General features: G+C 52.6%; 1 protein-coding gene across 6 annotated transcripts in view; it reads right to left on the reverse strand.

Moving 5' to 3' along the window:
- Kazn (kazrin, periplakin interacting protein) overlaps window positions 1-13,402 on the reverse strand; it is a 990,282-nt gene that overhangs the window by 51,932 nt on the left and 924,948 nt on the right. For all 6 annotated transcript variants that reach the window (XM_017593423.3, XM_006239310.5, NM_001415945.1 and 3 more), the window contains 1 exon segment: window positions 814-950. In XM_017593423.3, the coding sequence (XP_017448912.1) occupies window positions 814-950 (137 nt within the window).

Below are 13,402 nucleotides of genomic sequence, written 5' to 3' on the forward strand. Positions count from 1 at the left end.
CTCTAGGTGGCTCCGTGAGGGAGTTTCTAGATGAGGTTCACTGAGGCGGAAAGTCCCACCCGGTGGCGCCATCCTAAATGCTAGAGGTCCAAACCGAATAAGGAGACCACGAGTTAAGCATCCATCGCTCTCCGCTTCCTGACTGCAGATGCGATGTGGCTGGCCACCTCACATCTCTTCCGCCACAACGGATCGTGTCTTCCAACTCTTACCCAAAACAAACCCCTTCCCCATGAAATTGCTTTTGACAGCCGTCAAAGCAAGAGAAGAGTTTCATCATGAGAAGGGTAATACAGAGCCCAACTCTTGTGACGCCTGTTCCATGATGCCCTTGGAGAGCCCTCTGGGCATGCGGACAGACCGCCCTGCTGTCACCCACTGCTGCTCGAAACTCCGCCTACTTCAATTATGTGGTTATTGAGATGCAAGGCTCCTCCTGCTCGGTACTCAGTATCTTGGTCCTCACAATAGCTTTGCACCTTCCACAGAAGGGGAAACTGAGGCTCTAGGGTGAGTGGGAGGTCCAAGGGTATACCCAGAGGAGGAAGGATTTGTGAAGCAGCTAGATTCCCGAGTCTACACTGTCCACCTAGGGACACAGGGCCCAACCAGGAGCTGGCCTGGATTTCTTGGATTGTTCAGATTAGATGAAGACAGCAGAGCTGCCAAGGGTGCTCTGGGATTCAAGGCCGAGGCCACGCTTGCTTAAGTGTGGAGACGAGATCGTGTGTGTCTGAGAGGGGAGGGCGGGAGAAAGGGACAGGAGAGGGAAGGGTGTGGGAGAGGAGGGCAGGGGTCCAGAGGGACACCGACCTTGCGGTGTTGTTCATAGTTGCGGATGAAGTCTCGCAACTGCTCCTCGCGGCTCTCCAGCGTGGCGTACAACTGCTGCATCTGGCTCACCAGGTCGGTCTTCTCGCCCTTTAAGCGCTTCCGGTCAGCTTTCATGGCTGTGGACAGGGCAGAGGATTAATTAGCTCCTGATACCCTAGCTGTTCCTCTGGGTGTTTTCTGTCCAGATGAGAAATGGGGTTCACCCGGTACAGTGTCTCTCCTGGAACCCCATCCATACCACTGCAGGGACCCATGCTTGCTGTGTGAACAGCTCCTTTTTTATCTCTCTGATTTGGCTGTGTGCATGGAAGCCCTGCTGGGCTGCAGGGCTAGCCTCAGAGGGGTCATACATGGGGAGCTCCTGATGCTGTAACTGAAATGGCGCCAGGATCACCGTCCCCCCTGAGCCCACAGAACAGCTCAGTCCCATCCAAGACTCTCTCTCATAAGGCCCACTTGATTATTAACATGTAGGGCTCAATGACATGCGAGACAAGACACAAATGATACGGGCCACGCACGGGATAAACTGGACTCTGTCGAATTAAAAACTCTGTGCTTCACAGGGAGACACGGAGAACAAGAAAAGACAGCTCGCAGAAGGGAGAGAATATTTCAAGTCCCTTATTGAGGAGGAGACATTTAGAATGTAAAAAAAATAAATTCCAGGCCAGCAAGACAGCTCAGCTGGTAGATGTGCCCATCGTCAAACCTGACAATCTTGAGTTCAATCACCAAGAACCCCTCGAAAGAAAAGCCTACTCCTATTAGCGGTCCTCTGACCTCCACATGTGTCCTGTGATGTGAACTTGGTGTATGTACACACGTGTACACACACACACACACACACACACACACACACACACACACGGTCAATAAAAATTTTAAAAATAAAATCTAAGTCAATAATAAAAAGACAACTGTTGGGGCTAGAGAGATTGCTCTGTGGTTAAGATCTCTTGCTGCTCTCGGAGAGGACCGGAGATCACTTCTCAGTATCCGCCAGGCAGCTCACAACTGTTTGTAATTCCGGTTGCAGGTGGGGCATCTGAGGCCACGCAGCTGCACTCAGAGAGCCACAGGGAACCCTGCACGGTGGGGACTCCAGGACTAGTCAGCATTCAAAATTCCAGCTTTGAGCCTCCCAATGAACCTGGCTGACTCTGTCCTCTTGGCAGCTAGCTTGGCAGCACAGCGGCTGAGGTCACGAGGGCTAGGCTTCCAGACCTACTGAGCCGAGAGCTTTCAGGGTGGAGCTAAGGACAAAGCCACGCCAGCTCTCCAACCTGGTGCAGCCCGTTACCAGGGAACCTGGCTTTAAGGAACTCCAGGGAACCTGGCTTTAAGGAACTCCAGGGAACCTGGCTTTAAGGAACTCCGACATATAGGAAGGCAAAACCACCGAGTGAGTGAAGGTGCTTGCCATCCTGCCTGACGACTCGAGTTTGAACCCTGAGGCACACACGGAGGGGGAAGAACTGACTCCTGCGAGTTGTCCTCCGATTCCTTGCACACACACTATAAAGAAAAGACAACCAACCAACCATCCAACCAAAAGAAACTCCAGGACCCAACAAAGATCCAAGATCCAGTCTGCAAGCCCTGTACAAGCAAGCCTGGGTCAGCACCACACATCACTGGCATTTCAGATGCACTTTTATAGAGGTGGGTGGGCGGGTCCTCTTATCCCACCCCAGAGGGGACGCTCTGGCCATACAACCAGTTAGTGGCATAGCTGGGGTGCACCAGGGTTGATGGTCTGGCTTACAGACTTGTTGTTTTAAAATTATAAAAAATGAAAAGCTGTCTTTTACCCCCATTAGTTCCTGCACTGCAGTGACCCAAGATATCTGGTAGATATGTCGCCCGAAATACACATCCCAACTCTGCGGTGGCCCAGTGTCTCTGCTGCCACCACATACTCTCTCAAATTCTCCACAAGAAAGAACACACAACACAATGACCTCTGTCCTAATTGATAAGATATAATTGCCCACCTAAGCATACAAAGCCCTGTACACAGCCATCCCTTAATTACATTCATAACAACCTGTAAATGTACAGAGTGGAATCCTAACGTCAGGCTCCATGTTCTCTCCTCGGCTACTCTGCCGTCTCCTCCAGTTTTCCGTCCTTTCTATTCCAGTCTCCTCCTCTTCCCTTAGACTTTTCTCCTGCCCATCCTTCCTTCTTGTCCAATGATAGGCTTTGTTCTATCCTGTACCTACCCTCATCTGTATGACTCCTACACAGATTGGTAGGTGTAACGGAGATAAACGTCCTTGAGGACTTGGTTGGTGCCCCCAACCCTTGCCACCATTGCCCTTGTGGTTAGAAACTGAACCTCTAGGATTCTGATTTGTCGTACCGTAAGTCTTAACCAGTGAGAACCGGTTTTTGCTCTCAGCTGCTTGGAGATTCACCAGCATCAGGAGGCCTTGATTCAGGACAGCATGCCCCAGTGTTTGAGGGGCTCCCATGATGAGGTACAACCCAAGCCATTCCCAACTCACAGGACGTGGGTGCCTGCTCAACGTGGGTGCCCTGACCAACTCCAGCTGCACCCCACTAGGCTTCCGACCTAGAATCTAAGAAAGCTCTGGGAGTGAAGGCCATGTTTAAGTCAACCTAACCTCCTTGTATTAACTCCTGTTCAATGGCTACGGTGGAATGCTCTTACAAAAGAGACTTAGGAAAGAAAGTGCTCCTTCTGCTATGGTTCCAGAGGACAGAGACCATCATGGCGAGTTGGCATGGAAACAGGCGGAGAAAGCACGGCTGCAGGAACCTGATCCCATTCACCCACACTACGGGGATCGAGAGTGGAAGAACCTGAGTAGGGGGAGGTGGGTACGGAGGGAGGGAACAGGAAGTGGAAGTGATCAAGGTTATGAATCCTTAAGGTCCATCCCCAGTGACATACTTCCATCAGCAAGGTGCTACCCCATAAAGGTTCTCGAACAGCGCCACCAAGTGGGCACTGAGTGTACAAGTACATGAGCCTGTGGGGGACATTTCTCATTCAAACCACCAGATGCCACTGAGACTGTAAACATAGAGACCAATGTCCAACCAACACAAGGGTTTCTAACACACACACACACACACACACACACACACACACACACACACACACACACAGAGAGAGAGAGAGAGAGAGAGAGAGAGAGAGAGCGAGCGCGAGAGAGAGAGCGCAAGAGCGCACTAAGATTGTGATACTATGGATCTGTCATCTGCCACAAAAGTCCCCCACTGGGGTTGGGGATTTAGCTCAGTTGAGGATTTAGCCTAGGCAAGCGCAAGGCCCTGGGTTCGGTCCCCAGCTCCGAAAAAAAAGAAAAGAAAAAAAAAAGTCCCCCACTGAAGGAAACTGACAGAGAGCCCCTGGAACGCTATACCAGCTCAAGGTAAAGAAGTGGGCATAACACCCAGCAAGGCAGCAGACTGCAAAGTGGCCAGACCGGAGGTGGGTACTGAGACACTCACCTCAACAAGCAATCCTCCACCCCGGGTGCATGAGAAGTCATTTAAATCTACACACATAGCCCCGAGGAGATGGCAGAGCCCTTCCTCCCTTGCCTTGCTCCCTAACTACAACAGATGCTTTCTCTTTCTCTCCGGGTAAGCCGCAGGTGTGAGGCTTGCCTCTCCGGGGTGAGTCTCTTGAGGTGGCAGCCAGCCAGTGCTCTGTCTGCATTCCCACAAACTGGCTTCACCCAGGCAGGTCTCATTCCAGCAACCAGGTCACTGGAACCACTGCTAGTGCGATGGTGACGGGTGTTGTCATAGTCTTTGGCTTTGTAGGGTCATGGTGTGTGCAGAGGGACTTTAAGCTCCAGGAGATGTGGGCCAAGTCACCCCAAATTCTGAGCTTTCACTTTATTGGGTACTACGGCGCTTCTGGGGCTGGAGAGATGGCTTGGCAGCTAAGGGTACAAGCTGGTGTTGCAAAGGACCAGAGCTTAGTTTTCAGCACCCATCTAAGGCAGTACCTGCACCCATGTGCGCATATGATATACGTAACGCGCAAGTAAAAATGAAGTCATTTAAAGAAAATCAGCCCTTTGGGCTGGAGAGATGGCTCTGCGGTTAAGAGCACCCGACTGTTCTTCCAGAGGTCATGAGTTCAATTCCCAGCAACCACATGGTGGCTCACAACCATCTGTAATGGGGATCCGATGTCCTCTTCTGGTGTGTCTGAAGACAGCTGTAGTGTGCTCACATATGTTAATGAATAAATAAAAATGTATATTTAAAAAAAAAAGAAAAGAAAAGAAAACCAGCCCCAATCCAAACATCTAATGATTCCTGAACTATGACACTAGGGGGGTGTCAGGCGCCATGCTAAGGCCCTGTGGGTTCTTGTCACTTGTCAACTGCTATGTGAAGTCCTCATACATTACAGAATCTCCATGCATTAATTGTCAAAACCTATCCAGCCCCAGCACCGAACTTCCTGTCCCCTTGGTTCTAAGTCTCAAACCAGGTCCCATAGCACACTGGGGGGAACACGCTATCCATATCTGCTCTTCTGGCCCTTGGGCTCTGGGTGGGGCTGAAGCTGGTTGAGCTGTTTTGGGATGGAACCCCCTGGCTTCAGGCATGTGCTCTATCACTGAGGTAAGGCCCAGCGGAACCTGTTTCATGGAGGAGGAAATTGAGGCCCCAGTGTTAAAAATTATGGGAGGCAGGGGAGGAGAGAGAGAGGGAGGGAGGGGGAGGGACAGAGGGAAAGAGGGAGGAGGAGGAAAGACAGAGGGAAAGAGGGGGAGGAGAGGGATGGGGAGAAAGAGGAAGGGAGGGGGAGAGACTGAGGGAAAGAGAGAGGGAAAGAGGGGGAGAAGGAGAGGGGTGGGGAGAGAGGGGGAGGGGGAGAGGGGAAGGGAAAAGGAGAGCCACTGAGCAAGAGAAACAGGTCCTGGCCTCAAACCAAGGACACCATGTCTTGGTATTCTGTCTAAGCTCCACCCCCACAGCTACCTGGGAACAGCCAGGTATGCTCCGCCCCACAGTTGCCTGGCAACAGCCAGCTGTGCCTGACACTATAAAAGGGGCTGCTTGCCCCCTCCTCTTCCTCCCCTCTTACTTCTCTCTTTGTTCTCCTCTGTTCTTGCCCCCTTCCCCACTCCCACCACGTACTCACGGGCCGGCCACCTTTCTTCTACTCTTCTCTCATTAAACCTTTCCACATGGAACTATGTTGTCTGGGTGTGTAATGTCCGGGCACGGGCTGAAATTCAAACCCTTGACCTTGATTCTCGTCTCAGGTTACGAAAACATGCATCACTGCGGACAGCACAACCCACCATATCCCCCCCGCCCCCAAAACCAGAGGACCATTCATAATTCCCAAGTGCTGTCCGGACGCTCTCATTCTGAGATGCAGCCTCCTCACCATTTGGCCTCCTAGGCTCTCTGAGGTTTCCCTTAAATGCAGTCTGACATTGCAGTGTGCGCTCCACTTACTGCCCAGTGGCTGCCGTAGGTAGGTAGGTCCGTAGGGGTGTGTGTGTGTGTGTGTGTGTGTGTGTGTGTGTGTGTGTGTGTGTACGTACGTGTGCGTGTGTACAGCTCGTACGGAATCACCCTTCATGCCTTTCACCCGTAGAGCCCAGCCAGTCCATGGTGAGGCTCTGTGGGACTTAGGCCTCTCAATGAATACCCACCAGCATGGGAGGCAGAATCCCTCCAGTTCAACTTCCTGTTACTGCTGGGAGATCTGAGGCCCAGAATGGAAGCGAGAACGTTGGCAGTCACATAGCAAGCCATCCGGGGGGTCTCGTGAAGGTTGGGCCAACATGGCTTGATGGCTCAGTGGTTAAGAGCACTGACTGCTCTTCCAGAGGTCCTGAGTTCAAATCCCAGCCACCACATGGTGGCTCACAACCACTTGTAATGAGATCTGGTGCCCTCTTCTGGCCTGCAGTCACATATGCAGGCAGAGTGCGGTACATAAAATAAATAAATAAATCTTTAAAAGTCCTTCTATGTGTCTTTAAGCCTCACTGTTCCCATCTACAGAGTTGACTCTCTTCTGCGTGATACGTAGGACGCACACCTGGAATGTCTGGGGAGAAGAGAACCCCAGAGTCAGGGGCCTCTCTGATGTCACCGGTGTCTCATCTTGGGACCTCCGCTGCTTGTAAGGCTCTGGATCATGGGAACGCAGCAGAAATTCAGCTGAACATTCAAGGAGACCTGCTTCTCCTCAGCTCCCCCACACCCACCAGCCTGGCCCCTACACATGGAAATTGAGACCACCCCTTTTTCCCAAGAGTCTCTGAGACATCTGAGTCCCTGAATTTGGCAACACCCCCTGTTCAGGACTTTTCCCTTCATCAGACCAATGCACTGTCCTCTCTCTGGCCTCCAGGATAGCTAGCCCCAGGCTCAACCCTTTCTTTTCTAGTCCCTCAGTCGCTAAGGGACCCTCTCTGACTTCTCCATACTTGGTCCTTTCTAAGTCACCGGGAATCCTGACTCTGGCTGCTCCTCTTTGGTCCTCCGCTCACATGCTCAAGGCCACCATATCCTGATGGGACAGAAGACTACCTTCTGGGCCCTGCCAAGATCCATCATTAGGAGAGGCTGGAGGGGGGTGGCAGAACCCTGTTACTAGATTGCAGAGAGTGAGGTTACCCTAATTGCCCTAGGCATTGTAACCCCATACCCCCTGGCTTTTCACGGAAACTCTAAACTCCCAATTCTTAACTATTTTTAAGCTCTTAAATGTCCCTATAGCACAGGGTAAGTTCAAGATTTATGTGAGCCGGAGGGGTCTGGTTCTGCAGTTCCAGTTGTGTGACCCTGGGCAAGTCCCTTATGTTCTGTGTGTCAAATGGGGAAACTTCCTTTACCAGGTGGAACTTTAGGGGGCTCTAGGGGGAGCAGAGCTCCTGGCTGTAGGTGCTGTTGTTTCTGTCTGTCTGTGCTTAACCACTCCAGGCTAAGGAGGAAGGCGGTTGGGAGTGGACTAGGTAGCCTTGGGAAGGAGAGGCTTGATTAGGGCTGCCAGACCTCACAATGGGGCTAGTCTTGGAGCCTCCGGCAACAGTTGGGGCAGATTCTTAAGCAGGACCCTTAGCAGGGGAAGGCCACATCCAGGCCAGCCAAGGAAGAGATTAGGGGCAGGCAAACTTCAATCAGAGGTCCCCCCCACCCCCCCCCACCGCAGGCTGCGCACCCTCCTCACACCAGGAAACCCTGGCGGGTGGCGCTTCCTCCCCTCCCCCAGAGGTCATCAGCAGCAGGAGGGAAGTGGGGGGCAGGGCATGAAGGGAGGTGTTTGTTTTCCAGGCTTTGGAGGGGGAGTCCAGGAAAGTCCTCCTAAAAATAGCAGGTGGGGTGGGGGAGCACCAACAGACTTGAAAAGGAGACTTCTGGAAACAACACTGGCCACCAACTCCTCTCCCCTCCCCTCCGGTGAGCAGCATCCTTAAAGGGCATTTGTGTGTGTGAGGCCATTAGCAAACAAGACAATGGCTCGTACTGAGAGAGATGACCAGGGCAGTCAGGTTGCAAAACAACATTTTGTGCGGCCTCCCGGAGCTCAGTCTAGCACCTTCTCTGGGCTTTTGGCCCTCAGAATAGACCCTGGGTATTGGCATCTAGTAATATGGGGACTGCCTTCATGACTTCTGTTTCCCATGGGTCACTCAGTGAGGCTCAACAAAGTTCCATGCTGGTGACAGCCAACACACACACACACACACGCACACACACACACGCACACACACACACACACACACACACACCCACACCCACACACCCCAATGATTTCCAGTGGTCTGATCAGTCCCCATCCCTGAGTGCACTTCTGCTCAAAAGCTGGAGGAGCTGAGGAGATGGTGGCTCAGTCAGCCAAGCGATTCCTGTGTAAGCACAAGGACCTGAGTTCGAATCCCCAGAACCCACACTTGAAGAGTAGGGTGTGTCTCTAGTCCCAGCAAAGAGAGGAGAATCTCCAGGGCTCAGTGACCAGCAAAATCTGAGTTCCGGACCAATGAGAGACCTTTCTTAAGAAACAGGGGAGAAAGTGTCTTGAGGAAGCCCTGACCCCTGCCATGCAGGCACCCCATGTACAGAGAGCTCCCAGGAGTTCTAGGTGTTACTACAGGGGGCAGGTGTAACAATAGGCCTTCTCCTTGCACTGAGGGTCAGAGGCCCATTCCTGACCAGCTTCCGTTATCACAAAACACATTCTATTTTGCCCATCACTGTCAATTGGGAGTTGCTTCTTCTGGCTGCCTCTCGATTGGGACTTTAAAAAAGATACGTGTAACATTTATTTATTTTGTGAGTTTGCATATGTCACAGAAAGTGTGTGGTTAGAGGACAGCTGGTAGGGTTGGCTCTGTCCTTCCACCGTGTGGGTCCTGAGGACTGAGTTAAGGTCATCAGGCTTGATGGCGAGAGAGCGCACCCTTACATGTTGAGCCCGTCTCACCGGCACAGGTCACCTCTACCACAGCATCTCTGTGCTGTCGCCTGTGAGACTCTTCCATTCAGTGCCTCTGACTGTGACAGGTTAACACCGCCGTGAAGACAGAGGACAAGTTGTCAGAGCCTCTCTCTAACCCCCCCCCCCACCTTCGCTGCTGTTACCCGAGGAATCAGACAACTCCAACCAAAGTGGGGGTGCGGGGAGGGGCCTGGAACCACCTGCGCCATCTTTTAAATTGGGGGGATGGGAGTTTCATGGTAATACTGGAAGTATACTGTACTTAGATCTCTATAAAATATTTAGACAGCCATGGCCAGATATAACAGTGATTACACATTTAAATGTTAATGAGTATAATTAGATCGAAAGATTAGCCAAGCCTGTCGCTAAATATATATATTCAGGACTGATCAAACCCTCTGGTGTAAAACTACAGGTGAGCGCACAGATGGGCTTGCTGGTCTTTGATTTGCCCCGCAGAAAGAGAGCTCAAAAGGTGACCTAGGAGAGAACAGGCTAGGGCAGGGCAGGGAGGTCACCGAGGAGGGACCCTGAAGACCCCAAGGATCAAAGGAGATTGAGCCATTGGCTGTGAAAACTTGCCTGTGTCTACGGATGGAGTTCAGCCTGTGAGCAGCCAGCTTCCGCTCTCATAGGCACAGAGACAGACCTGGGGAAAGTGTGTGAAGTGACCCTGGGGTATCCCCTGGAGCCTCTCGGGCTCCAAATCCAAACATGCAGAACTAAAATCTCAGTAAGTCATCTCGTGGACCGCAGGACCCAGCACCACTGATAGAAAAGCCTTGTTGACAAAACTGTTGGCAACCGGGAGGAGGCGGCTCCACTTTGATGGAAATCGCACCTCGAGGGAGTCAGGCACACAGGACGGCCTTTTAATTATTATCTGGGCACAATGCGTAAGCTTTAAATGCATGCCGAGGTGTGCATGGAGACGTAAACAAACAAGAGATCTCTGGAAGGGCGGGGGTGGGGGTGGGGAGAACGCTCTATCCAATAGAGCACGTGCAAAGATGCGGAGGAGGCTCTCTCTGGAAGGCAAAGGTGGTATCAGGGAAAGGTAGCTTCCCTAAGGGTGGCAGGGTTTCCTTGCTTTCTGCTGCCACGGATGACTGACCATTCCATTTCTTTAGCCTCCCTTTCCCCCAAGCTAGGGGCATGCGCCAAGATTTCCCAGGAGACCAGCTTTAGGGAAGGGGCAAATAAATGCCAGCACTCTGGTGACCGCCCTCCATGCTGGTGGCACGGGGCTGGCCCTGGAAATGCCTCACAGAGAGAAGTTGCTGGCAGAGTTTGGCGGGTTAATCTGGGGATTTGGCTGGTGGGAGAACGGACATTGTAGATGTGGCAGTTACAGAGTGGCAGGGACCTACTCCTGGCTGTGCCGCAGGGTACCACAGTAGGCAAAGGTACCCCCGGCATTTCTTAGAAGCCCCTCTCAGGTTGGCCAGCGGACTTAGGGCCTATCTTCATGATGGAGGTGGGGGATGGGGGGGGGGGGAGAGGTGTAGAAGCTGCCTGCCTCTGAGAGCCAAAAGCTCTCAAGACCTTAGACAAAGTCTCTCCACTAGATCCCGTGTGGCTGGTCCTGCAGACACCGGGACTCACTACCCAAAGGGCCATAGAGAAAAAGAGCGGACCTTGTCCTGGGCCCAAGAGCAAGCCATTGCTTGACATTGGAACCAGAGTTGGTGGGGCCCTTTGACTCCTGGAAGGGGCTCTGGCTACTTAACAAGGGAGCTGGGACTCTGCCTGGTACCCTGGGCCGGACAGAGGGAATGAATCGCTCCTGCAGTTGAGTGTGCTGCCCTGTACCCTCTGCTTCCTTGGTTCCCTCCCTGGGTTTGTGCTGGGGCCTGGAGGGTGCTGTAGGTGTATAGCAAAAAGCTCATGGACCGACTGTTGCTGGTAGAATGCTTGTCTGACATGCATGAGATTCAATTCCCTGGGCTACATACACTGGGTGTATTGGCACATGCCTGTAGTTCCGTTCCAGTATTCAGGGGAGTGGAGGCAGGAGGATTAGAGTGTCAAAGTCATCCTCAGCTATACAGTAAGTTTTGAGGTCAGCCTGCAGCCATGGAAAGAAGACGGGAAACGAAGGGTTGGAGAGGGAAGGGATGGGAGAGGGCTCTGGCTGTCCAAGAAGCCAGGCGAAGATTGTGTGTCAGTGTGTCAGGAGGAGAACCTGGTGCGGGGACTCTAATGACCCAAGGGGATCTCACGATGAAGGAGAGGCCTCCCTCAGTTTTGGCCAGCAGAGGCCATTGAAGAAGACACTCATGGTTGACCTTCGACCTCACAAATGTGTGTGCACACCCAAACATGGACAGACACACAGGGGCTGCAGTGCAGTACACTTCGAGAGCATCCTGGATCCTGATTCCCTCCAAGTAAAAAAAACCAAACAAACAATAAATAAATTGATTGACCGACTGATAGGTAAATCAATTTATATTCAAAGCGATACAAGTCTTTGTTTCCGAAGCTTCAAATGCAAGGCCTGCACCCATCACCAGCGGCTGGGACTAGCTTCCAGATAACAAGAAAAGGGCGGAGTAGGCAGGGGTGGGGCCGACTCAGAACGGAGGTGGAGCCAAGGGCGGGTACCCAGATTCATGACATCATTGCGCTGGCTTCTGTGAAATGAGTCGATTTTTCCCTAATAAAATGCTCTACTGCCGAGGCTCACCGAGGTCTTGGCCCCAGGTCACCTTTTGCCCTTTCTGCCCTCTGCCACTCCGGCTGGCAGCCTGGGTCCCCAGCACCGCTTCCTGATCCACCTGCATTAGGTCACTGTGTTTTACGACGGACTCTCAGTTCAGTCAGGGTGGTGTGTATGAGGCACAGTGACCCTAAACTGGTTCGAGGGCCCCCGCCAAAGTTTCCTCCTACAGCTTCAGAAGCAGAGGCGACTACACACAGGGGGTTTGTTAGAACGGAGGCCCAAAACTATCTTTATTGCAAAGGGGGTACCGAGAGGGGAGAAATGACTGGTATGAAATGCGTCCGGGCATGTCTTGGGGAGTGGCACCGAGCCTCAGCCTGGGTTTAAAGACCATGCCTGGGCTCTGGGTGGGGCTGAATGAGGCTGGGAGAAGGGGATGCTGGGCCGCTTTCTCGGCTTTGCAGGCCAGGACCGGGAAAGTGCTGAGTCAGCGTGAAGTATAAAAGGGCTCCTGCTCTCGGAAACAGGAGTGAAGAATTTCCGCTTGATGCACTGGAGGGGAAATCACTGGGGGTAACAGCCCAAACAAACAACCCGGTATGACTAAACAAGGAGCGTGGAGGAGGAGCCTTTGGGACCTTCCGACCGGCTGAGGGCGGGGTCATAAGCGTGAAAAGTAGGCAGAGACAACTACGTCCTTCCGCCACTGTCCTGTGACTACTGTCTCCCGGGAACCCTTGAGAACCTGGGGCAGCAGGATACAAATCAGTAGTTTGAACTTGGAAGGTAAAAAGAGCCTTAGACTTAGAGACCGATCGCAGCACCAGGGGCCTGAAAATCCTTGACCCCTGACTTTTGCTCCTATCTATCTGGGTTTGAGGGCTCACGAGAAATGACCTTGGTGACTGTTGTGTCCTATAACAAGATAAAAGAGGCCAGGGATATGTCTGGTGGAGGCGAAGCATGGCGCGTGGGGTGCCTGTGGGGACCCACGCTGAGGCGTCCCTTCCTACTCTGAGGTGCCAGCCACAGGGTGGCATAGAATAGAGCAGAGTTTATTCAGAGCATGGGGAGGGGACTTGAGAGAGAGGAAGAGAGGAAGAGCCCCTTTTACAGTGAGCCAGGCACACCAGGCTGTTGCCAGGTAACGGTGGGGCGGAGCCAAGACTAAATGCCAATAGTGATCTGCTCTGCAAACAGATGGGACACCAGCACTTCGGATCCCAAATGATACACTCATTCCTATGGCCCCCAGGGAGTTTTTGTGCTACATCCTCGCAGCGGGGGGGGGGGGGCAAGGCAAGGCTCTGCAGGGCTCAGTGACCTGTCTTGGGTCCCACAGTCGGTTGACACTCCCGAGTTCAGGCCTAACTGTGGTCGTTATGACCCAGAGACCAGCAGGGACTTGGTAAATCTTTGCTCGGCAAAACATCCTGCGC

Source organism: Rattus norvegicus, chromosome 5 (assembly GCF_036323735.1).
Source record: "Rattus norvegicus strain BN/NHsdMcwi chromosome 5, GRCr8, whole genome shotgun sequence".
In the NCBI taxonomy this organism is placed as follows: Eukaryota; Metazoa; Chordata; class Mammalia; order Rodentia; family Muridae; genus Rattus; species Rattus norvegicus.